Source organism: Meriones unguiculatus, chromosome 10 (assembly GCF_030254825.1).
Source record: "Meriones unguiculatus strain TT.TT164.6M chromosome 10, Bangor_MerUng_6.1, whole genome shotgun sequence".
Lineage (NCBI taxonomy): Eukaryota > Metazoa > Chordata > Mammalia > Rodentia > Muridae > Meriones > Meriones unguiculatus.
This window is the reverse complement of record NC_083358.1, coordinates 79226568-79253742: the sequence shown is the minus strand read 5'-3', so window position 1 is coordinate 79253742 and position 27175 is coordinate 79226568. Positions and strand designations below refer to the sequence as shown.

General features: G+C 40.1%; 1 protein-coding gene across 12 annotated transcripts in view; it reads left to right on the top strand.

The window, feature by feature from the left end:
• The window catches only part of Camk2d (calcium/calmodulin dependent protein kinase II delta), a 256393-nt gene that overhangs the window by 115806 nt on the left and 113412 nt on the right, over positions 1-27175 (top strand). For all 12 annotated transcript variants that reach the window (XM_060392779.1, XM_060392777.1, XM_060392782.1 and 9 more), the window contains exon 4: positions 19657-19711. In XM_060392779.1, coding sequence (XP_060248762.1) covers positions 19657-19711 — 55 coding nt within the window. The remainder of the gene's footprint in view (positions 1-19656; positions 19712-27175) is intronic.

Genomic DNA, 27175 nt, shown 5'->3' with positions numbered 1-27175 from the left:
CAAAAGCAGATAAATATAAAGAGCTAAAAACAATGATCATTTTCAGTTGAACAGAAAATTAGTTAATCCTTGTTGTTTGGGAATTCAACTTCTGCAGGTTCACCAGCCTTGGATTTATTGACAGCTGTATTAGTGCATGAAGGATTTTGATGGGTATGTCTGAACATTTACAGATAGGAGCCATGAAGTGCCCAAGTGTCCATGGTCATGTCCTTTCCTACCTAGGTCTCACCCTCTACCTTGTTTTAGCCCTTAACCTTTAACACATATTCTCTTTACTGACTGTGGGGTGCAATGCATTTTTTGTTGTTGCTATATTTCTTCTTGAAGGGGCCTCCATGCATGTTTCAAAGTTCATGAAGGCTGCGATGTGCCTTATGAAGAAAATAGATATGCCAGCTAAGCTTCATTCATGCATGACTTATGGTGCTCTTGGCCCAGGGCTCGGTGTCAGTATGTCAATAATTTGTATTAAATGAGCTGTCTTTTTATGGAAATACAATAAAACAAGTTATATATTGATAGGTTGAAAAATGTTATGATTCCAGGCTTGTTAGGCTGCTAACCCTATGATTTTTCAGGAAGCTGCAGTTTAGCGATGCTAATTCAGAGTTCACACTGACTCTGTAGAATTTCTTTATATAAAAATTACAAGCACAAGGGGTCATCTGCATTAAATTATCTGAAATTTGTTGTAGCGAAATGTGATAAATGTGATGAAAAATAAGAATTTGAACTAATGAAGCATATTTATCTTCACTTTCAAGGAAGCAATCCTTTCTTTTTCTTGCTCCCCAACAGTGTATGTGTGTGTGTGTGTGTGTGTGTGTGTGTGTGTGTGTGTGTGTGTGTGTTTTGCTAGAATAGAGCCCAGAGCCGCAACTACACTGGGCAAGCAACCTATCCCAGAGCTACAGTTTAAGCCCCAAGTGAAGACATCTTTATACAGAAGTGTGTAGATATTCATCAGCAGCGTGGTTATTTCAAAAGGTACCTTTGGTACTTCCTTTATTTCTAAAGTGAGTATCAAAAGACAAGCAGTGACTATAACAAAAATGAATGGAGGTGGAGTGACGCTTAGATAAAAACATTTGCTCTTTTGGCTTAGGATCTGGTTTAGCTCCCAGAACCCACATGGCAGCTCACAACTGCCTGAAACCCTAGTTCTAAGGAGTTTGGAGGCCTCTTCTTGCCTTCTTGGACACAAGGCACACATGTGTTACACACAGATACATTCAGGCTTTCACATGTACTTATGTGTACATGTGTATGAAGAATGTAAATGATGGGAAATTTCTGGGTGAGATTTTTCTACTTCATATGTGGATATACCTGAAACTTACTATTTAAAAACTTTGCTTTTAAAATTCCACAAGAATCTTAATTGAGGATTTGCCCATTTGGCACATTAAAAACATTGTTAGAAACATTGTTGATGTTAGAAGCCAGTGGATTCTTTCTGCTTAGAACTGAGCCCAGTCTGACTTCGTCCTCCTAACTCTTATTTGAAGAGATCCGTCTATATTGTCCTGAAGTTAGAGACCAAGTCTGGACCTAAATGAATGCTTTCTGATTCTGTATGCCTGGCCTCACCCCTCCCAGTGTACCACTTGGGCTAATTCCCCTGGAGCCATGTTATTTCACAGCCACCTCTAATCTATCAGAAGGTCCCATCAGCTAAGCAAATCTGCACCCTTAGTTGTAGGGAGAGGACAGCAAGAGAACTGAGTATGTATCGTTGACATAGGCATGGCCATGTTAAAGACCTGAGAGCCTCAGATATCTGAAGGAATGGCACAGCCATCTATCTCCCCTCAGAGGCATAGTGAAGACTTTCTCTGGGACCAAGTACCAGTGTTGGCAGTGTGTGCATAGTACATCCTCCACAGCTTTCTCTCCTCATGGATATTTACAGCCCAGAGTTTGCTGCTGCAGAGAACAGCTAAAACTGCCTCCTTGAGACAGCACAACCAGAGCTCACGCCTCCTTATTTATCTGTGTGTGATAACCCTGCCTCCTTGTCTAGCTGTATGCAATAGCCCACTCTGCTCATCTATATACAGTAAATTTGCTGAGCTTCTGGGGTGCTGTGACTTTCCAATTGAGAGTCCATACCTCCTTATACCAGCTGTTTCTGTCTGTGTTCGTCTTTCTTCATTCATTCACCTCACCCCCTTTGTCAGGTGCAAGATACATGGACAACCCCACATGCAGTGTCACTACCCTTTTTGAAATTGTTATCATCTCAAGTTGCAGGTATGTTCTCTGCACATTCTTCTGGTCTTCCTCTTATCAATGATGTATTTTCCAAATACTTGTGTCTTCCTACTCCCCATACTCTCTTTATTCTTGATGACCAGAGCAATTGCCGCTCTTACCTCTATGCTTACTTTAGTCAGTCTTCCCCCATCTGAACATCAGCTTTATGGCATCAATCATTGTTTTATTTACCACAATGAATAGTATTTTGCACAAATATTTGCAGAGTTGTGGACTCGGTAAATATTTTTTGCAAGAATGAGTGAGTTCATCACCAACAGCTCTTTACTGTTTCTGCCTACTGTCCTCATTATTTTAGACTACTCATTCCATATTAAAGAAGATGTGTTCAAAGCATTGGAAGGTAGAGCTGATCTTGCTGTAGTCTGCTGGGTCTGCTCCATTGATCACCAGACATCTGGCAGGCCAGGCAGCTTGCCCTTTTCTTGTTTACTCCGCCTGCTTGACCAGGAGGGAGGGCTTTTCCTCTGTCGAGGACACACGTGAAAGATAAGGCGAGGACTGATAGACTGTTTTTGGAGATAGTAGGATGTTAATAATGTTTATAAGAACTTGGAAGTTTTTTCAGGGGAAAATTTGGCTTGTCATGTCATAATTGAGGCCATCCCAAGCCCATGGTGGGGTTGTCATTTGTTTTGCAACTACAGTGTGAGCTTATTGTATAACAGTATAAAATTTGGTGAGGGGTAATAACTGAGAACCAATTGACCAATACCAGATCTATATTTTCTTTCATAGCACATTTACCTAAATGGTTCTATATGCCAAAATAGGCTAGTCACATTGAGTATTGACACCAGAAATATAGTACTGGTTTTTAGGGGCTCAATGACCTTGCCTGCCTTCCTGACTGTTCAGCGAGTTCTCTTGTGTGTACCAGGCCAACGGAGAATAGAAAGATGGTTAGTATGTCTATCTATATATAAATACAAAAGAGTAAAGGAAGGCGGTCTGTTTTTCTGCCAAGTGAACAAGACACATAAGAATAAGAACAAATTCTTGTTTTCCTTTGGTCTTTCTTGTTGGTACGGTTTGTTTTATGTTGGGGTTTGGCTATTTATAAAATATTCCCTCATCAACTATATATTGTAAGCCTTAGTTTTTATATTTGTGTATATTTTATATTCAGCTCATTGTTTTAATGATACTTTTAAACTAGGAGCTGATGCAATTTCCTTCCATCTTTCCTTTTTTTAAGATAGTCTCTCATTATGTGGATGGTGGGCTAGAACTGTGCAAGCCAGGTGGGCCTTGAACTCACAGACATCCACCTGACTCTGCCTCCTGAGTACTGGGATCAAAGGTTTGTGCTGCCATGTGTAGCCATTTTCAGATTTTTTTAAAACCTGGTTATGTATTAGGCCAGCAGGATTTGTTACCTTTAAGGCAGTTACGCTTGCTCAGGATTTTGTGATTTTACTTCACTTAATATCTTTTACTACGATCCTTTCTTCATCTTGTCTGAGTGGACGCCAGTGGGCAGTAAGGACCGAGAAAATATGGCTTTCTCCCTTGTGGCTCTGGCTGTCGGGTTTCAGGAAGACAGCTGACTAGTTGGTTTTTGTAACCTCTGTTGAGAAAGTGACTCCATCATATTTCCCATAGACAAGTCTCTGGGGCATTTCCTCAGTAAATGATTGGTGGTGGGGGGCCAGACTCACCATAGGTGGTACCACCCCTGGGCAGCAGTTCCTAAATCAAGCCAGGTTCCAGCGTCTCAGCTTCAGGTTCTGCCTTCAGTTCCCACCTTCATTCCCTACCCTGACTTCCTCCATGCTGGATTGTGATCAGGATGTTTAAGCCAAAGAAACCCTTCATTTCCCCAAGCTTATTTTGGTCAGGGTACATGTTTTTGCCACAGCAACAGAAAGCAAATTGGAACAGTTGGCTTCTAGAGTAGATGGCAGTTCAAGGCCAAGACAGTCTGGGATGTAGCTAGAGATAGCATGTGCCATTAAAATATGCCATCCGCACGAGCAAGGCTCTGTGTTCAGTCCGCGGCACTGACCAGTTCTGATCTCCTTCCGGAGGTGGCTGGCTAAATGGACGAGAGCACATCCTTATAATGTAATACAGTTGAACCAGCATATGTACAGCTCTGTTTAGAGGAATATGAGACGCACAGTTACACTACGCATTACACAAAACTTTGCTGTTTTTAAAGAGAGCAGCAGGATATTAAATATACTTTTAAAACTGTAGTAGTCTCCGAAATGTTTATAGTCTCTAAAAGAAAGGAGGCTAGAGCAGGATTATTAAAACTAAACTGATCATGACTTTGTGCACAATAGAGCTATCATCCTGGAGAGTTGTTTGTTTCATGAAAAAAAAAAAGTTTTCATGCTATGAGTTGTACAAAAGTAGGCTGCTAAGGATGTAGACCTTAGTTATAGACTCTTGATTGGTACTTAATTAATGATAAATTATGACACTACAACTAAAACCAGATTCTTGCTCTAGAGCAAGACCCACAGGGGTCACATATTGGATGTCCTGCATATCAGATAGCTATCTTACGATTCATAACAGTGGCAAAATTACAGTGATCAAGCAGTAACAAACATATTTTTATGGCTGGGGGTCACCGCAACATGAGGAACTTTATTAAAGGGTCACAGCACTAGGAAGGCTGAAAACCACTGCTCTAGAGAATGGAATAATGCTTGGATGAGCTAATCAGGGAGCATTCTTCTATGACATTGTAAATCCACGTTTCTTCTACTATAGATTTTGATATATATATTCTTAACAGAGGTGTCTGAAAATAGTCACTTGAATTTGGTCAAGCAAGGCAATCAGTTAAGTGAGGAAGACAACGTTACTTAAATGGTCACAGAATCAAAAGTGTTTCAAGGTATCTAGTTCTCTAAAAGTCAGGTGTCAGGGCAGTGGAAGTTGGTTCAGGAGAACAGAAGCAGCAGTGTGTGGAAAATAAATCCTGCAGGACAGATAAGTTTTAACCTGAGGTAGAAGACAGGAGGCCAGGACAGAGAACTAGCAGTGGAGTGTGGCTTCAGGCCAAAAGGGCTCCTGACAGTGGAGGAAGCTGGAGTGGATGAGTTGAGACAACAGGAAAAAAGGCAAGCAAAGCTGGGTGACACTTCAGCGTCTCTCCCAGGGACCGTCCTGCTTTACTGAAGTAAAATTAGTCATTCTCGTTCACTCTCACACTGTCCCAGTTTGGGTGATAAATTGTAGCATAATTGGGCCATGTTAAGGAGTTTGTTTCTTGCCTTAAGTCAACAAGAAACAAGGAAGAATTGCGAGACCTGAAAGGCAAGAACCCAGTTTGTATTTCGAGAGAACGACAGCTACTTTATGTGCAGTGAATCTGAGACAGGTTTCTGAAGACACTAGACGTCTGCTTACGGTTATCATTCAGGTTAAACAACTTAACTTTTCTAAACTACAGGTTAATTCAGAAACAACAACCTTGAAAAGCTATGAGATCACTTGGCTGAAAAGTCTATCTCTGGGTAAAGGCATTTGATTGAGTAGCTACAGCTGAAGAGAGTTATAGCCTGCGTCGGTTTTAGACTGCTTGCTATGCTATGCAGATACTCTAGACTTAAAAAAATGAAATTGTTAGAAAATACTTTAGCTGAAAATCTAATAATCTAGAACACAGAATCAAAATCATCAAGGGAGTTTTGTCTCAGGGACTGTGGGAATTGAGATCCCCACATAGACCACACCATAATCCTCAAGAAAATTTTCTGAATGAATGGAAAAATGTATTACTCAAGGATTTTGTTTCTAATGAATGCTGTACTGTTTCCTCTTTTTAAAAATCTTAGCTGCAGGTCCTTTGTCCAGCTCCTTAAACATTGTATCACACTGCCTTAGGGTTGCTGAGGGGAGAATCTTCTCAAGACTACAGAGCTTAAATAATTACCTACAATATTTAATATTCCTACTAATGTTGTTTCTTTAGAATCACTGACAATGAAATGTCCTTTTGTTGCTGTCTTGGGGGAGAGTTTTTCTATTGAGCATTGATACTTCCTTTTTCTTCCTTTTCATTGCTGATAGTAAAGGCATAGGCTACCATGCCTAGAGAAAAAACAAATATCCATTAGAAAAAAAAAATTAATGTCATATGAATGTTGTATTGAGAACAAATGAAAAGATACTCCTTTCTGGCAAATAGAAACCAGAAAGAAAAACAACTAATTAAAATGAGCATTCAGAAAGTATCAAGACATTAGCATTTTTATAACATGGGTGAAAAAGCAGAGTGAATATTTTGTGAGTAGTTTGAAGCTATGAATCCTGAACATGTGCACAAAGGTTTAAAATTCATAATGATACGTTAGTAAAACTTAGAATCCCTCAAACGTGTTACAGTCCTAATAACACACCACATAGTTTTTAGATTTGATGTTTAAAAGTGAACAGACTTATTTAAAATGCGGAAACAAAAATAAAAAGAGGAAATAATTTTGAAAATTTATCAGCTGTGAAGGAATATTTAGTAATAGTTTTAGACTCTGAGGATATTGCCAAGTTTTGGTCTCCTCCCTTTAATTTTCAAATACTGAGCCAGGCTTTGTAATGTAGTAGTTACTCTTGTTGTTGCTGTGGCAGAATAGCTAACAAAAGCACTCTGAGCGGGGGAGGGGTGTTATTTTGGCCCACAGTTTAGGGCAGCAGTTCTCAACCTGTGGGACATAACCCTCTTAGGGGTTGAATGACCTTTTCAGAGGGGTCGCCTAAGAGCATCGGAAAACACAGTTTATTTATGTATCATGATTCATAACGGTAGCAAAATTACAGTTATAAAGTAGCAACAAAAATAATTTTATGGTTGGGAGACACCAAAACATGAGGAACCACATTAAAGGGTCGCAGCATTAGGAAGGTTGAGAACCTCTGATGTAGGGAATATTGTCCTTTAAGGAGAAAGTCACGGAGGCTGGGACAAACTTGTTCTGTTCCATAGTACCTGTCACATGTCAGTGGCAAATGCAAAGCAGGGTACCTGGATCCAGCAGAGCCGGGTTAAAACCTTTAAGGCCAACCTTTCTGTACTGGACTACATCAGTCAGCCTACTTCGTGAAGGTTCGTTCCATGGCCTCCTGGAAACAGTGGTTGTTAGAAAATGTAGAAAAGGAGGTTACACGCGGGTCCACAGATCACACCACGAGATCGGTTCCACGCGGGAGGTTTATTAGGTGAAGGGGGTTACAGAGAGGGAGAGAGATAGAGAGAGAGACAGAGAGAGGGAGAGAGACAGACAGACAGACAGACCGAGCCAGAGAGAGGAAGAGAAAAGGAGGGAGAGAGAGAAGGAGAGAAAGGGGAGGGGCCCCAGTTCTCTTACAGGGTGATCCAGAGCATGCGCGGGTGGTTCCAGGTGGTCAGCAGGTGGCCTGGGTGTCTTTCCAAATGCCTGATACCCGGTCTGTCAGGCCCCAGGGGCTGCCTGTAGAAGTGCCTGCTTGCTGATCCCAACAGACAGTGTGGGAGAACAGGACATTTAACTTCATTTTTAGAGGATGATTATTATCCTATAATAATAGCATGTATCAGTTCTCTGCACCCTTATGGCCTTCTCATCTCTCCTTAGGCCCCATTCCTGGTAGTGTTGCATTGAGGTAAACTTTCAGCACATTGGGTGGTTTGTTTATAGATAGACTGGCTGAATGTTCATTTCTTCTGACTGTGCCAGCTGGGTGTTCCTTTGCCTTGACTGGGCTACTGTGTCTGCACTGCTAAGCAAGCGACAGTCTTCCTTGTCCTCTCCATTCTGCTGTCCAGAGGTGGGTGGTTGTTTCCTTGCACCTCATTGCTTTCCTCCGTCACCTCCTTCACATCCACCCCCTCACCACTCCAGCTCTGAAGCACAATTGCTTATTGGTCACACTCCACATTTCTTACTACAGCAGTTTCCCAGCATCCTCTGGGGAAGTCCCCTTCTTAGTTTTATTGCATAGTAACTGACTACCACCTTCTGTCTTCTGCCTCTCGGTTAGTGTGCTAACCATTGCTGGATGGAACCCCACTCTCTTCTGTCTCTCCACCATCATTCTTTAGAGTTAGAATTAGCCACACAGATTGTCATGCCTCACTGTAGCCTCTCACAAGCTTCATCTGTCTTTCAACCTTTCTTCTCTTCAAGGGTCAACACACTTTTATGTAAAGGGCCAGATAATCAGAAGATCGCTTCCTGGCCATGAGTCTTCATTGCACATACTAAATGTTGCAGTTTAACCTGAAAGAAGTCGTGTGTAAAATGCGTATGTATAAATACAACAGTGTTCCAGCGAAGTTTCACCAAAGCAGGTCCTTTCAAAAGCTGAGTAGGTGGTGGAAGGAGGCCGTTAAGTCGTGGGACTATATCAGGAAGGAGGATTTTATGGAAGAGAGGAGAAAGCTTAAAGATGAAGCAAATGCCTGCCTGGGTTTCTCCGGGGACACTCCGGGAGATCTTGAGCATACCAGTCTAAGGAAGAGCAGTAAGATGGGCAGGGACAATAATAGAGAGACATAGCATAGTCCATGAATGGGTTTGGTCGCTTCTACAGAAGCAAAGGGTTCTGAGCTGACTGACAGTAGTCAGACTTGAGGGTTGCCTGGCTTCTGGTAAAGGGAAAGAGAGCAGGTTAGAAAAAACAAAAATGAAAAAAAACAAAGAAAACAAAAAAAAAAAAAAAAAGAAAAAACAAAAATGGGATCAGAAGCTCCTGAAATACGTCAAAGAACAAGGTCTATGATTGACCTGGTACTTCACGGTTTGGCTAGGCTGACTCACCAGCCAACCCACCAACCTGTCCTTCCCCGACTCCTCAGCACCGGAGCTACCAGCACATGCCACCGCTCCAGGCATTTCCTTTACATGGTTTCTAGGGATCAGACGCCTGCTCACAGGACAAGCACAGACCCCTCAAGCCCCACAAGTATTTGGGGCATAAAAACATAAAGAGAAAAATGTTAGCATATTAAAAATACATTACAATTTAGTATGCCATGGTTACTTATTTACTTTGCTACTTATTTACTTTGCTCTCATTAATTCACATATTTCTGGTTCATAGACAAAAAAATCAAGTTTGGACACAATATTTTATATGAAGAGTGAATTCCAGAAAAACAACAGGATTTGACAGATGAGAAGATTTGGCGTGGTGAATGGCCGGGGACTGGCAGTTGCGGGTGTCAGTTGCAGAGAAAGGCTGAGCTAATGCATTCTCCATTCTCTGCTCACTGGGGACTGCTGTCAGAAATGTAACTCATCTGCCCAGTTAGTGTGGTGGAGGTGTGGGCGAGATAAACGTTGTGAGCGTTGTCTCTAGTTAGTCACTGGAAACAATTCCCAAATGAATTCAGGTATGTTTTAAAGTTGTTGGAACATCGACAAGGAAAAGGCCTCACATTTTGGGGTTGTGTGCTTTGGACTGATAGTAACTTTTTGTCTCTGCGGCCGTGATGCTGGGCACAAAACCCAGATTTTTATACATGCAAGTCAAGTGCTTCATAGCTGAGGTGTCTCTCAGGCACTGCTAAAGGCCTGTCTCTCTTTTAATATTCTTTATGAAAAGGTTACCTTTGTGATTATCTCATTGCAGGTTTTACAATATATATGTATACACACATGCACAAACACACACACAAATTTCTTTTCTTTTCTTACACACATATATAACCACTAATAATCGTGTAATAGCCTGCCACTGGTGACCTCTCTGTGTCTGTCCTACCTTCTGCTTGAGTAACAAATATTTGGACCACCTAGAAGTTCCAGGGGCTATTCTGGTTTGTAGCTGAGCTATGAGAAGACATCACTGTTTCTCCTAGTTGGTACTGAAGGATACTGAACTATCCTAGCTATTGCTGGTCTAACTTGGCTATTAATTTTGAATCAAGGATAAGGTGGGAAATTGGACATAAAGAAGGTTGTATGCAGTAAAGTTAGTGCTAGGTGCTGACCATGTGAAGCAATAAGAGTGAAAAATCGGGGGTCAGGTGAGATGGCTTAGCAGGTAAGGGCTAACAGCTAAGCCTGAGGATTCAAGTTTCATCCCCAAGATCTACATGGTGGAAAGAGAGGCCAGAATCCTTCACACTGTCTTCTGACTCCCACATGTGTATTCTGGCACACTCCTACACCCCGCAGTAAATAAAAAGTGTAACTAAAAATAAAGCAGTGGAGAATATATATAGTGAGGGAAAACTCAGTCAGATTGACTTGTCAACCTGATCAGACTTCTTTGGGGAGTCCAACCCCAGGGGGTGCATTATCAGCACATTTAAAACACAGTGTAGTTTGGGAGAAGGTTTCCAGGCAATAATCAGTCCACTTCCAGATACACAGTGCAGCTTACGGTGTGGCCAGATAGAAACTCTTTCACAAAGTATGTGTGGCCGTTTGGTGGGCTCTATAGCCAAAGGCCTAGAAGCCAGTATGGTGTCTGACCTATGGCAAAGAGGTCAGCAGGCCACGAAGTACAAGTGATATCTCCTCTAAGGATGGGTCTAGGGAGGGAAGATTGTAGGATAATCATTCTGGGGAGTTGGAGAGAGGTCAGCCTCCAGAGACAGCAAAAAAAAAAAAAGTCTCCAGGTCTTAACAAAATCCACTCCCAGCTTTCTGCATGGAATGCAGGTATTTGATTTTTACCTGTTCCATGGAGGAGATACCCCTGAATGATTTGTTAATGTGTGCCCCCTGTGAGGCCCCTCCAGGACTCATGTTAAAGCTCCATCCTTTTTGTATACTTCTAGAAGAGTTTGTTAATTAATGTGGATTGAATTTCCCACCAATTTTTCATGAACTAACTGAGCCGACTACTTCAAAAAGTACTCAGTTAGTCTTTAGTCCTTGTTCTTAAGATACTGAATTAATTTTTAGATATAATATTATATTTAAAATATTAAGTTGGAATTACAGATCTTTTCCCTGTGACAAAAGAATAAGAATACAAGAAAAATATTTGAAATTTTATTAAATAATTTTTCTTTTGGAGGTAGATGTAATTTTAACCCTTGAGTAATATTTATTGTTATTTATTAATAACAAATGTTAGATATTTTGTCAAAATTCATACTCCTTTTCTAACTTAAGAAGTGTGGGTGTTTCTGTTACCTGTGACATTGTATATCCATAATTTCAAGCCTTTGCACTCTGACACAGGAGCAGCCTAATAGTGTGGCCTAGGCTAGTCTGGCATACATAGTCAGACCGGTCTTAAAAAGAAATAATCAAGCAAAGATTTTAGGCTGAAATTTAAAAAAAAAAAAAAAGAAATTTATGTGTTCAGATATCTAAATTTAGCATGGACTGTGGATTTTTTGCCTAATCTTAATCAACACAGTCAAACTCCAAGAGTATAAATGCGATGTTAAGAGAAGTAAAAGAAGTCAAAGTACAGATGCTCATGTCTTAAACCATAGCGCAGCTAAGCCATGAACATCTCTCTGTGTGTATAAATGCATGAGAGAGAGAGAGAGTGTGTGTGTGTGTGTACCTACTTCTGGCTAGAGCTTACTAACTGAAAATAAAATAAGCTATGACTTTGGACCCTTAGGTTAAAGAAATAGATCATATATATTTTTCAAATGTATTTTAATTAGAACATTTTAATTAAAAGGATAAAGAAGGTGATCCCATTTTGCTGATTTTTATTGCTTGTATTATAGAAAAAAATAGAGATTAAGTAAAAAAGATACATTTTCAGATATAGCCTTGGTTTTCTTTTTTGACAAGTGTTAGACTTTACATTTATTTTTCAGTGTTTCTGATTTCTGTTGGAAGTCTTTTCTCTAAAATGAACAGCTTTGTTAGAAGACCTGGTAGGAATGACTGAGCTGCGGTTTCTCTAGAGTGCTGCGGCTTGCCTGTTAAAAATCTCCTCATACTAGCATAATTTTAACGATTCACAAATGAACCCAGTGCTGGCATCCCTCTTCCAGGGAAGGCTTGGCATGGTGCATGACCTAACTTGGCTGGGACCGGCTCTAGCTGTGAATTATAATTAACTACCGAGGGGAATGTAAGGAGGCTCTGACTTACAAGCTGCCATTTTTACATCCCAGTGTGTGAACTGACTCCAACTACCCCCATCCTTGCACCACAACAAAGCTGAAAATGCAAAAGCTGCCTCGTTTATAATCAGAACCGTGACTCAGAGCTGACAAACAGTGCTTATGAGAATGCAATACAATCTGTTCGCCATGAAATACTTTATCAGTATTGTGGTAACATTGGCAGCATGTCATCGTACCATGCTTAACTTCAGAGAGTCGTACTAATTCATGCTTGTTTTCTAGGCCAAACTTATTATATTCCACGGAAAATTGCTTGCGATGTGAAAGAAAAAAAAATCATTCGAGGACAGTTAGATGGTTCAGATTAACTCTTTCCTAAACATTTGTCTGTTGTTACCTTACCATCTGCATCCCAGACGTGGTGGTATGAAATCATGTCTGCCTGTCATTTACCAGGGCTCTGTGAGCTGACTGCTCCATCAGATGGCTTTTCTGCTCAGTTGGAGGTGAGGTCACTCATGCGGTTACATTTAGCTCTGAGCTCTGCTGGGGATGGAATGTCAGGGTGACCTCTCTTTCTCCGGGTATCTCTCCACTCGGCCTCTTGTCTTTCAGTAGTCTAGCCACACCTTTCTTTTAGCACAGCAGGTGGTTTCCAAGAGATCAGCTGTCATATATAGAGCTTATTAAGGCTCTGCATGCTAATCATTTAGAGCAGACTACAAGCTCAGAGGGGAAAGGAATACTACTGCAGAAGACACGAATATTGATGAGCTCTCTGCAGTCCACCAGTTTGATTGACTGCTCATCTCCATAATGAAATTTAGTAAGGAAAAAGAGGTCCTGAATTTGAGTTGTGGAGAATGGTTATAATAATAATAATAATAATAATAATAATAATAATAATAATGTTATAATCGTTATAACTTGAACCAGAGTTGTATGACTAATTTCACAAAGTCATCATAATTAATGAACTTGATTTCATCTGATAGAGAGTGTGAATTGAAAAGGAAGTAGTACTTAAATAGGAACAGAGGACTTCATATTCTGTCAGGGGTTTCGTAAAGAAAATATGTCTCCATAAGATAATCTAGTAACTTATTTTGGAGGTTTGGTGGAGATTTAACCCAGAGTGTTTCCATGCTCAGTATGGTTTATGCCATTGAGCTACATGCCAAGATACTGTTCACTTTCTTCTGACAAAACGAAGTATGTCTTCTTAGTATAATGTGTCCAACAGGAAACCTTGACTTGCCTTCTCTCTAGACTAGAGCTTAATTCTCCCACATTTCCACTGCCACTCTATCAGAAAAAATAGCTGAGTCACTGAACACTACCAGGTTCCTAATCTGAAGTATAGAAATAATACTTTTTAAAGGCTTATCAAAAGATGTTCAAAAGGCAAATACGGCTTCACTGGCCCTGTGCCTTACATGACTTTTCTGAGTCTTCAAACTGCCCGTAAGCATGTTTTAAACTAAATCTCAAAGTGGTTTTCTCTTTCTATGAAAATTGTTCTTCATTTAGCACTGCTTTTCTGTCTTTAGCCATTGTACTGTTTTTATTTTCCTTTTTTTTTCTGCACTTTTCAATAGTATCTCACACTGACCTATAGATTTTCTGCAAGATACTGAGAGCTTGCATATACATACATGCATACATATGTATGTATATGATTGATAGATAGATACACCGACACAGTCCTCTTCTTAGAAACATCATTTCTCATTCTATTATAATATCGGTGTATTTGAAGGAGTCCATATAGTATGCTGTTTGGGCCTAGGCTGGCTACATTCTAACTATAACTGGGTATTTCCTGAAGGTCTCAGAAGTGGCTGGTTTTGAGTATTAGGGTGACACAAGTTAGAGTCATCAGAGAGGAAGAGGAGATGCCTCCATGAGATTCAGCTGTAAGGCATTTTCTCAATTAGTGATCAAAGTTGGGGGCACAGCAATGGTGGGTGGGGCCATCCCTGCCTGGGCTAGTGGCCGTGGAGTTCTGTAAGAAAGCAGGCTGAGGGCTGGAAAGATGGCTCAGAGGTTAAGAGCACCAGCTGCTCTTCCAGAGGTCCTGAGTTCAATTCCCAGCAACCACATGATGGCTCACAACCATCTATAATGAGATCTGGTGCCCCCTTCTGGCATGCAAGTATATATGCAGACAGAATACTGTATAAATAATAAATCTAAAAAAAAAAAAAAAAAAAAAAAAGCAGGCTGAGCAAGCCAGTAAGCAGCACCCCTCCTTGGCCTCTGCATCAGATCCTGCCTCCAGATTCCTGCCCTGTTTAATTTTCTATTGTGACTTCCTCCAGTGATGGACTATGATCTGGTAGTGTAAGCAGAACAAACCCTTTCCTTTCCAGCTTGCTCTTTGGTCATGGTGTTTTTGTTGCATCAGTGAAACCCAAACTGAAACAGGCTCTAACACTGCAAATTCACGATAAAAATCCGTCACATTTACAACTCCTACAAAAAGCATTTGCATTGTGCTTGATATAATATTTTATAGCTATTTTATCATTTATTTCTTACATAAAATTAAAGATTTAAATAAGTAGACAGTGTCAATCATATTAAATTTCTTTTTCCTCACCGCATGCAAGGCCATGGTCTGATATGGCACCATCTGATGATCAGCTGGAATTGCACTGAAATTATACAACACGGGGCAGGAAAAGGAAATAGTAACCTCGCTCTGAATGCAAACCATCAAACTTAGGCAGTAGAGAGAGGAAGAAAATTAGGCCATGAAAAGTACTTTAGCATTAGTATTTTAGCATGAAAAGTATAATGGCATTTTCTTCAAGTCCCATACTTACAGTTACAGAACTTAAAAATTTATTGCGAGCCATCATAATATTGTTCTGACTGATGCAATTTCATCTATTTATTCTTACACTTGAAGTTACTTTTGTGTAACATCAAGTTATGTTAAAATGTCAAAAAGCAGTGGCTACCAAGATCCATTTCAACCTTTTTTCCCAAATGCTTTTCTCATTATCTATAAAAATTCCCTCTTCAAAGCATGCAATTATCATAATTGCGCGCACCCATATGTGCGGCGTATGGCAGTTACGGAGCAGTTGAGGCAAGAGTGTGCTGCACTCTGGCTCAGCGCACGGCAGCCATTGTGCTTGGAGAGCCTGCCTTGCAGTCAGGCTCAGGCTAACAGCTGGGTGAACAGAATGCCATGTAGTTCTCCGGTCTGAAAAGGAATTAAGTGTTATTTATAGGGAATAATTAATGTAACGTTTTAGAAGGGTAAACACATTTTTTCGATTCTTGAGAATCTGCTAAGTTAAAAAAAATTAAAGAATGGAAGATGAGGACTACTCTCAGCTGACAGCAAAAGCTTGATGAGAACTGTCTGTAAAACAATCCTGCAGACTGTGGAGGCAGATCAGCTCTAACAAGAAGCCAAAGAGTTAAAAATCAGGGAAGAAAATGGACTCATCCTCATAAGTATAAACACGTGAACACTCATAAGGACAATCATGTAGTTGTGTTTAGAAGGAAAAAGTGTGATGGATCCATTTAATTCTGTCCCTTCCAGTTTCTTATTTTAAAATCAGAATGGAAGGAGATTGGAAAGTGCATAAAAAAGGAAGGAGAGTTGAATGCACAAGTTAATACTAGGGAAAAACAATGCTGATTTTTCTGCCCTAAGAGTAAGGTCATTTATCAGCATTAGGCTCTAAACATTGAAAGCCTGGGTACTCTGGGTGTGTGTGATGTTCCTGGGTACTCTGGGTGTGTGTGAGGTTAAATACTGAATTTGGATAAATGGTTTGTCTTTGCTCACCATAACATTTTTGCTGGCTAAATGCTTTTTTATCTTAGATTCCATAACAAGGCTTTGAGGTACTTGCGTTCCCCAGTCACTTTTGAATAAGAATCATTTGCAATTATTGGATTACCATTAAGATAGTAGTGAATCATACTATGAAAGTGTTTTTCCCGATGTGATCAGAAACAAACTAGTACTGTTTCTCGGTTTGCCCCTGAATCAACATTCTCTGATTGGTTTTTCAACTGTCATCTGAGCATCAAAGATCTCACCTTTGCTTGAAGCTTTCACCCAAAACAATGGGAGAAAGAAGTGATGTTGTATCATGTGTAAGTTGTGAATCATGGAAATTCAGTTGTATTTCCTAAATCAATAAAGATTTTGTAAGTAAGCGTATCATTAATAAAATTAATTTATTTAAATACCAACTGTGTAGGTATCTCTGATACTGTGTCATTTGAGAAAACACAGCTAGCGGCCACGGTCTATTTTCTTTCATTGTGCTCAATAGTCATGAGCAGAGCATGCAGTATCAAACCAGTCTCTTCATTTTCTTCTACAGGGGACATGGAAGCAACAGCACCATGCATCTTGGATTACACTCTTTACACAGTTAAAATCATAGGACAATCACTTTCATATCTATTATTTTATTTTAAACATATACAGGGACAATGAGATTGGGTGACAGGCTTTTTTTTTTTTTTTTTTTTTTTCTTCCCCAACTCTTGATGATTGAATGCTTTGTGAAAGAAACTATGTGCTGGGATTCTGGGTGAGGTTCACGGATTGAAGGAATATGGTGCTTGCTTTAGAATGCTGGCGAGAAGAAGGTGCTCTGCGCTGAAGAATGGAAAGGGCTTTGATTAAGCTTATCTCAGAATGCACGAGTGCTGACAGACTGCTAAGATGGGGAGAACACAGTCCAGTGCCCTTTCCGTGCACTGAGAGGAGTGAAATGCTTTGAGGTCTGAGACTGGCTTCATGGGCCAAGTCCTGTAGCCTCCCATCATGTTAATGACTTGGGAAATACACATTTTTATAAATAATCATCTGTAATTTAAGGGTGATCAAAAGTCCCTCTTTCTCTACCTCCAAGGGATTTCTGGAGAGGGGATTAGAAAGCTCTAGTGTTCGTTCGCACACTGAGATCCAAAGTGGGTGGAACAGCGTTATGGAGAGTGGCCACTGTAGTATGTGGGTTCTGGGTTGCAGCCTTAGCGTAGACTCTCTGCAGATGGTTGATAGTTTGAGCCTACTTTAGTACTTTTCTGGGTGCACCTTTTCCATATGCTCACCATCATCAGTGAGGCCCATGCTAAGCGTATTAGTTCAGGTTTCTATTGCTGTGATAAAACACCATAACCATAAGCAACTTGGAGAGGAAAGGGTTTATTATGACTTTCACTCTCAAATCACACTGCATCACTAAGGAAAGTAAGGGCAGGAACTCAAGGCAGGAACCTGGAGGCAGACACTGAAACAGAAGCGATGAAGGAGTGCTGCTTTCTGGCTTGCTCCTATTGGATTTCTTAGAGCATCCTGGACCAGCTGCCCTGGGATGGTCCCACCCACAGATCGCCCATATCAAACATTAGTCAAGACATCTACCAGAAACTTGCCTACCAGCCAGACTTTTAGAAACCTTTTCTCAATTCAGATTCCCTCTCCCCAGATATTTCTAAGTTTGTGTCTCAAGTTGACAAAAATCAACCAGCATGCTGCAATAAAACCTTACTTTCTCTCATGACTTTTGTAAAAGCAGTGTGTCCTTCAAGTTGGTTGTTTTCTGTTCTTTCTTGCCTTCAATAAAAGTTAAACAGGAAAAGTTACCACCAGCAAGAGATAGGGGGAAGAAAGGGGGAACTTTGAAAAATTAAAGAGTAGATGATAAAATAGTAAGTTTAAGGGTGTGGTTTGGTATAGAAAGTGTTTTAAATGTAGAATTCATATCCCACTGGGAAATCTGCACAGAGTGGAGGAACTGGTTTATTATTTTACCAGCAAATTCTAGGAGACACTTTGAATTACTTTTGGTGACATTAGTAAAGAAGAAGGCTGGCTAGACAGTGTTATGCTGGAACTCAAAGACAAAAGGAAGCTGGGGCAAGGAGACCTTTTTCTAGACTTCTGCTTGCATTGATGTCCCTGCTGTGGTGATCAGGACACTGGTTGGGATTAGAGAAACATCAAGAGCAGCCATTCTCAACCTTGAGTCATGACCCCTTCATGGGTTGAACAACCCTTTCACAGGGTTTGCCTAAGACCACTGGAAAACACAGATATTTACATTATGGCTTATAACAGTAGCAAAATTACAGTTTTGAAGTAGTAATAAAAATAATTTTATGGTTGAGGAGGTCACTGAAATATGAGGAGCTTACTAAAGGGTTAGGAAGCTTGAGACCCACTGATCAACAGGGATGAGAAGAGGATCTAAAAATTACCTGAGTAGAGTCTTTTAGAGGCCCTCTGTGGAAGGCTCCTGTCCTGTTCCCTATCTTCTCCCACTTCCGATGTCCATTCCATTTGCCCCTCTGAATGAGGAGTAAGCATATTCCCTAGGGTTCTCCCTGTTGTTTAGCTTCTCTAGGACTATAGCTCTTAGTATGATTATACTATATTATATGTCTAATATCCACTTACACGTGAGCACACACCCTGTATATCTTTCTGCTTCTGGGATACCTCACTCAGGATGATCTTTTCTAGTTCCCACCAAATTTCATGATTTCCTTGTTTTAGTATTCCAGTGTTGAAGCTGATGCTGAGTCTCATAGCCAAACTTTGGGCAGGGAATCTTATGAAAGAAGGGGGAGATAGAAAGACCGGGAAGGGACTGGAGCTCCAGAAGGAGAGCAACAGATCTAAAAAATCTGGGCACAGGGGTCTTTTCAGAGACTGATACTCCAACCAAGGACCATGCATGGAGAGGACCTAGACCCCCTGCTCAGATATAGCCCATGGGCAGCTCAGTCTCCATGGGGATTACCTAGTAAGGGGCAGGGGCAGTCACAGGCATGAACTTGGTTGCCTGCTCTTTGATCACATTTGGCTGGCAAGGTGACCTTACTAGGCCATAGAAAAGAGGTTCCAGACAGTCCTGATAAGACCTGGTAAACTAGGGTCAGATGGTAAGGGAGGAGGACCTCCTCTATCAGTGGACTGTGGAAGGAACAAAGGGGTGGAAGAGAGAGGAGATGACGGAGGGGTCTACAGCCAGGATACAAAGTGAATAAATTGTTAAAAAATTTTAAAAAATTAAAAAAAAATTGCCTGAAATTGGAAACTTTGGATGTATATTAGAATTATCTAGCATTTGCCTGGCAATATATGGATTAGTTTTCTTTTATTTTCTCATTTAAACTCTAGTACTTAAGTAATACAGTAATATCATCACAACTTAAATTATTTTCTTAAGCCCAGGTAGTTTATTAATTATTAGAACCCAAGCCCAGGCCTCGGGTCTTTCTCCACCCATATACAATATATATAATACAGCTATATAATGTTTGACAGCACCCCTCATAGAACTGGCTTTTGGTAGGCGATGGTAATAAAATAATTCAAACTTTCTTCTTTTTTCTTTCAGTGAGACTTCATGACAGTATATCAGAGGAGGGCTTCCATTACTTGGTGTTTGACTTGTAAGTACACGCTTTATGTTCCATTTATTTTTGCCACATAATTGAAAACTATTTTCATTTAAACGTGATTTTTCTCATTGTGTAGTCCCAATAAAGGATCAACACAATATTTTAAATTGTTTTTCAAGTGACTTTCCACTTTAATTCTTTTAAAGAGAGTCAGCACAACAGTGTCTTGTCTACATTTGGAGATGGTTTGAGTGTGTTCTGCTCTGCTCTGCTCTGCCTGTGGTAATGTTTTACAAAAATCGGCTGTCATGAGCAAAGTTCTCTATTGAATTTTCTAGGAGCTCCTAAAATTTATCTTCTATGGAAAGAAGAATCAAGGGAAATAACCCTAGTATTCAAGGTCCATTTAAGCTCATGAGAACTTAAATCAAGTTTCTGCCAACAAGAGTAAAGGGGAAATATTGAGTCCTGAGAGGAATATAGCAAAACAGTCCACAGGCATGGCTGACTGGGGCTTAATAAAGACACACTTACTTGAAATCAGTATGATACTACTTATTTAAAAGATTAAAGATGGCTGCATCATTTGACAATCGTCTAACTTTTGGGAAGAAGTACACGTAGACTTTATCGTAAATCCAGGTAAAGTTTTATACCCAGAGATAGTCACTGTGTCATGCTTGTATGTGTGTAGGGAAGGACAACGTAAAGATCCAGCAATGAGAAAGAATCGTGTAGTTATAGCATGCTCATTTAATGGATGTTCTCTAGCACTGTGTTGTGTTGGGCACAATGCACTTGAACGCAACAAAAATGTTTCACATTAATCTAAAGGTAGTTTAGTAATAGGTTTAATTAAGTCAGATTTTATCCATATCATGAAAACATCTTTCTGGTCTTGTTTCTGAAACCTGTGGATCTGTCTTAATATTAAACTCTACCTATCTTCCAAAATCGATTGCTTTATTTTCAGTCACCAGACTGACTTCCAAAGGGGGGGGGGGAGTAAAAAGGAAGAGTGATGCTACTGAATGTTGAAATAGTGATTTTGAAAGTATTTTATTTATTGAGTAAAGTTTTCCCAGGACGAGAACTGATTCCTCAGAATCTTACAACATAGGCTAGGATGGAGGCACGATTCATTATTATTTTATTACTATCATGGTAAAAGACCAAACTTGGCCATGGCTAGTCAGCCAAGCATGTCCGCCTGACATACCGTGATCCATGCATATCCGGGAAAACAATAGCCAAAGCTCTGCTTAAACACAGCCCTGGAACACAGGTTTGTCGTCACAGCTGCAGCCTGTCCTCATGCTGCCCACGGCGTCCTTTATCCTCTGTCTCTTCTCAGAGTGCTTATTTTTACCCTTTCACTTCTTTCTGGCTTCCTGCTTCCTTGTGGTCCTGAAGCCACTCTTTTTATGTTTTTTTTTTCCCCCTGAACTTCCTTTAGGCATTTGTTTGTTCATTTGATTTTGATGAGATATAGACATGTACATTTTGATGTTTTTGCTTTTTGGGTGTTGTATTACATACATATCAGTGTTGGGTCAAATCCTCTGCCATGTGGTTTTTCTATACTCACGAAGCTACTGATATTTGCACTATGTTTTGTAAAGGCTTTCATATTCCTTATTAAACTAAAGAGGTGATAAGAATCAAGTCTTTTCTCATAATTCATTTTTATATTTCAGAAAATAAATAACGTAAGACAAAAAGAACATAAAACAAAATACAATTTACAGTTACATGTTGTCCTGGAAAACTTTTCCCCCTTTATCTAAATTAGTTCATTGGCTGGGACCTATTAATTGCATAGCAGTGATGTTTGCCTGTTTTGTCACTGTTGAAAGTCAAAGCAAAGAGACCTGAAGATGAACATGTAGGTGCAGAGCATAGGAGTTTATAATTTATGGAATCGGCAACTGAACCTCTAAGCTTAGGGGCTTTGAAATCAATTTCTTAGTACTTAAAGCATGTGTATTTAAATTATCACTAGTTTCTAGTTCCTACTGCAAAATGTTTTGTCAGTTAATGAGATTAGTAAGCAAGGCTAAAAACAGTCCAGTCAAATATCCAGTTTTAAAGATTTGAAAAGGAATAGTTAAAAGGTATGGATTTTTTCCCCCAACTGGCTGGAAAGATAACATAACCAAATAGAAATATGAAATGGCTCCAAATTATGTAATTATTATAGAAATCAACCAAGAAGAAAAAAAAAGAATGACTTTAGAAAAATACATTTTCAATATAGTTGAAAAGTATGGCCTTAATGCTATCAGTGAAATATGTTGGAGACATTTAAAGACACATGGTCAATTGCAGGAGAAACTAAATTCTTGCTCTCCCAGTAAAAGAATGTGTCTTATGTTCATTTCCGCCTTTTGATGCTTCTTTTGACAGTGCATGCTTTCTTTGGAATGGCAGACACCAGACTCTATAAAAGGGAGTTCTAGGTTTGTAGGTGTATGTATATATTTTTTTTTAAATAGAAGATTTCACATTACAGAAAGCAAAGGCTGGACCGAGTTTTATTGGTGAGGGGGGAATAGTTTCTTCTAGCTATTTTAAATTCAAGGATCTCACCACCATTTCTATCTGCAAAGTATTTAGTCTCCTTTAAACATAGACTGGAGAATTAGTGGGAAAAGCCCTTTTGAGCCTGAAAGCTCATGTGTCTGTTGATCTGCCCTGACTTTCTGAAAATGTGTTTCATCATGGTTAATAGCCCTGTATCAATCAATGTACCTATGGTGTTCCAGGAACATGTTAGCAACTCTAAATGCAGATGGGGCCAAGCTGATAGGCATGTGGACTTATCTGACAGCTAAGGAAGAAAAAAAAGTAAAAGACATGGAGCTAGAGGAGAGTTCCCAAGAAAGAGGCCTGCAGGCAGAGATGTTGGCTTTAGAACATGGGTCCTTGCATTTCTACCCCCAATGAGAAACAGTGCTTATGATTAAACGTAGTTAAGAAGAGTATAGGCCGACGGGCACAGTGGTGCATGCCTTTAATTCCAGCACCCAAAGAGGCAGTGACAAGTGAATCTCTTGAGTTTGAGACCAGGACAGCCAAGCCTACATAGTCTAAAGAAAAAAGAAGAAGAAGAGGAGGAGGAGGAGGAGGAGGAGGAGGAGGAGGAGGAGGAGGAGGAGGAGGAGGAGGAGGAGGGAAAGATGTATAGTCTTAGAGGTACAAGAACTCATGTAGGGTGTTGGAAACTATTTGCATAAAGTCGTTGCTTCTGCCTTGATGCTAAAGAAGGAGTATGCCTTGTGCTTCTCTGAGGCCGCTCAACAAGGGCGGCCAGCAGAGCATGCATGCAGGCATGGAAAAATTATGTTCCCTCTGCATAATTTAGGTAGATTAACAATAAATTACGTAGTTAATTAATTGGTTAGGAGTCTGTAAATTCCACTAACAGAAGACAGATTAAGACAGAAAAAAAAAGCAAGAACAATTTTTGGAACATGGATACTGCATGCCCAGGGGTGAATAACTCGGGCTGTAAGCTCTTCTTCCAAAGCAGGCTTTTATAACATCTCACTATCAAAATATACACAGTTTGGCTTTACACAACATCTTAAAAAAAAAACAACAACACACATTCATATGTCAACTGGTGCTCTCATTATGCAGGTGTTGTTTAGGTGACCATACTGTTGAGATTTCATGGGCACACCCTCTCTATCACACCTAGAAGACGCAGCTGCTCCTCTGGTTCTTACAGTCTCTATCCCCTTCTTCCACAATTACACCTCAGGCTCAGGGAAAACTGATCCGCTAAAGTAGAGGAGGAAGAGCTATAAGCCAACAAAGACTACTGGGAGAAGAAGAATCCGTTTTCTTCAGGGACAAGCTTCCTGATTGGTTATCTGATTCCAGATGGTCAGGCTAAAAACATTATCTACAGATGAGCAATATTAAATGGTCTTAGTAGGTTGTATGTGTATGTGTATGTATATGTAGCACTAATACTTACAGAAGAGGTCATGAATGTGAGATGGAGTTTGGGGATACAGAAGGAATAGGAGAGGGAAAGGGAGGGTTAGAAATTATGTAAATATAATACACATGGATGAAATTCTCAAAAATTTTAAATAAGACAAACATGTTATGACAGAGTGGCATGTGTTGGATTTTGTTTTCTTCATTTGTGACAAGTGTGCATCGGAACTGCCAGGAGACACTTACGTTGCATGTACACGGAGACACTGTGTATGTATATATTGGAATACACATTTGTCACAGCACCGTAAGCCATAGGTAAATATGTAAGAGAATAACACTTGGACTGAATATTTGCGATTTTCTTAGGAACCTAAGTAGAGAATTGAATAGGTTTGTGAAAATGAGTCAATAATGAAACTTTAATTTTCATTCTCAGTGACGCCCACAGCTAATTGTTAATTTAGCATTATCATTTCTCTAAGCCCCTTCCTTTGTGTATAATCGGTGGTGGTGGGACTCAATGAGACATCTCTCAAGTCTGTTTTGTTTTGGGAGGCTGGGATGCTTGTGCAATTAATAAGACTCCTGATGTCATTTATAAATATAAGAACATTTCTCAAGTTTCTAGATTCTTAGAGAAGAAATGCTTCAATTACATCTAATATACAAAAGGTCACCTTCCCCCTAGCAAAAACACCTCTTCGAACATGACATCCTCTTTATTTCTCTGCTTTAAAGTGTTTCTGTTGGTGTACCTAGTTACGAAATTTTCTTCAGTATGTAATGGCAGCCTAGTAAATGCCTTAGCCTTCCTCAGAAATCTGTAATAAAACTCCCTTTCCAGATTTCTAAGAAGAATATTTGAAGAGACTGTGATATGTTGCTTCCATCTTCCCCATTCTATATTTTTGCCACACCCCCCAAAAAGCTTGTGTGGCTCCCATTTATTGGGAAAACATTTACTTTCATTCTTAATATTAAAAATATTAAAAATAATTTTAAGTCACATTTCTTGAGCAGATACTTTTGTTGATAATATCAGAAATAAATGGCTGGTTAGTTGTTATGTTTTTTCAGACTGTACCTATGGAGTTCGGAAAGCTATTAGATGACTTTTAAAAAGACATAGCATAGGCCTAATGTGGTAAAAGCTTTAAGAGTACCTGGGAATGAGAGCCACCATCCATCCAGTCAGAGGTTTTAGGATGCAGTGGAAGGAGCTGATCTTGATTGAACACACAACCATACGTGTTCGAAGCATCTCTTGTGCAAAGCATAGCACATGCGTGGCTGATGCTACGTCTAGCGCCATGTTCTTTAAAGGTGCCTCCCTGAACCTGACCCTCTTCATACCTGTGTACCTTCAGGGGCTGTGCCGTTCTGTCATGTAACCAGCATGCTGAGAGTATTTACAGAGCACACAGAAACATTGGGGTTTAACAGTTTCCTAGCCCCGTTAGAAATTCAGGGTGAGGGTAAGAGGTTATTTCCACATTTGACTCATATGATTACACAGATTTTTTTTTTATCTACTCTGACAATTTTTATTTTGATAAAATGTTCATTGGCATTAACGTGGTAGTTACTAATTTGGATAGACCAATAACTGCTTTCTGTTTCCTCTCTTCTTTGTTCCTATTTTTTGCCGTATTTTATTGTTCGTTTTTTTTTTTTTCCTACTGCCTTTTTTGGTCTTAATGGAACAATTTATGTAATTTTATTTCTTTCGGTTCTTAGCCTATCACTTGTACCTCCTGAAAAGATGCCTTTCAATGTTCTCATAGTATACATTTATATTTAATTCATGTCCCTTTCAAACAAAATTATGCTAGTTATGCACTGTACTCAATATCCTTCCTATGCTATGGCTTGTTGAAAGCAGTGATTCTCAACCTCTTTAATACAGTTCTTCATGCTGTAGTGAGCTGCAACCATAAAATTATTTTTATTGCTTTTTCATAGCTGTGCTTTTGCTACTGCTCTGAATCACGATGGAAATATCTGTCTTTTACGATGGTCTTTTGGGGGTCGTGACGCACAGGTTGGGAACCACAGGTTTAAAGTCTCACCGCTTTCTCACCTTTACACACAGCCTGAAGGAGCAGAAGCTGTTGGGCTAATCTTTCCAACAGGGTGTCCCTGCCCACCTCTCTTGCTTTTTGTGCGTTGCAGCTCCTCATTCATCCTCGCATCTATGCATCTCAGATCATGTGATTGCTAGCTTTTCCCTTTCGGCCGATTGGGAATTTCCAGCTCTCTGTTAATAATGCTCAGACATTTTGCAAGGTGTCAGTGTTTCTACTAAAGTTCTTTTTTTTTTTCTTTCTGTCTTCCTTCCTTCCTTCCTTCCTTCCTTCCTTCCTTCCTTCCTTCCTTTCTTAATTCCTGGCCTGACAATGCCACCATTACCAACATGCCTGTGGTTCAGGTTTTTTGCTTGTGGTTCCTTAGATTCATTTCTGAACAGAACATACATGTTTGGCTGAAGGAACTGCGTGGCAAATAGGCCTGTACTGATGCCGAAGGCAGGTGTGCGAGGAAGCCTATGTGGCCTGTTATTAGATCTCACTGTTGTGGGTAGCCTGTGTCCCTGTCGTCTTCTCAGCGCTGACGGATCCATCCTTAAGGGTGGTTTGGAATCTTCTCTCCTCGGGGCTGGAAAAGCTGTGGAAGAACCTCAGCCATGTAGGTTCTGCTGCAGTGCTGTCTCCTGCGGGTGGAACTTCCCAAGTTGAAGAGAACACATTGCCATGTTTCAGCATGCTCTTTTTCTCCCCCACGCAGAGAGGCAGGAGGTGATTTCTCCTCCAGTATCCTCTGTTATGACCTGACATGGCTCTTGGACCTTGCTATGGTTTGTGCCCACAGCTGGTTCCTGTGTTGAAATTTCATCTACATTTTGAAGTGTGAAGAAGGTGAAACTTAATCCAGCCACAGTGTTTAGAGGCGAGGACTTCAGGTGTCATTTAGCATTAGATGTTGTGGTTTGTCAGGGTGGAGCCCCATGATTTCATGCTAGAAGGTCTTTAAGAAGAGGGACAGTTCAAAAGAGCCTCATCATGAGATACCTGTGTCACCTCTGTCTTCTTTGAACGAGAGAGCCATCAGCAAGTACAGGCCTTTGAACCTACAGGATTATGAGTTAAATAAACATCTTTCTAAAGTTAGCTAGATCCAATTATTGTTTTGCTTGTGATAACGGAAGACGGACAGTTAAGCTCATCAAAGTATGAGAGACTCCAAAGAAGATGTTCCCACGGAGTTTTTAATCTGTTAATATTGTCCACCATGATCTTTAATAATTCATCACAATTTATGATTTCCTCACTCACACTGGATCTCAGGAGGTATCCACCAATGTCCACTCTAGTCAACTATGTTGGGCTGTGTCCGTTAGCCTCGCTTTCCAGACAGAGAACACAGGTTTACATTGTAATCTCTCCTATTGGACGTGTCTGTGAAGAGTTGTTCATGTCCCAGTTTGCCCATCTCTTTGCTTGTTATTGCAAAGTGACGGTTTCTAAGCTCTTTAAATGCTGGACAAGTAGTAGAAGGTCTCCT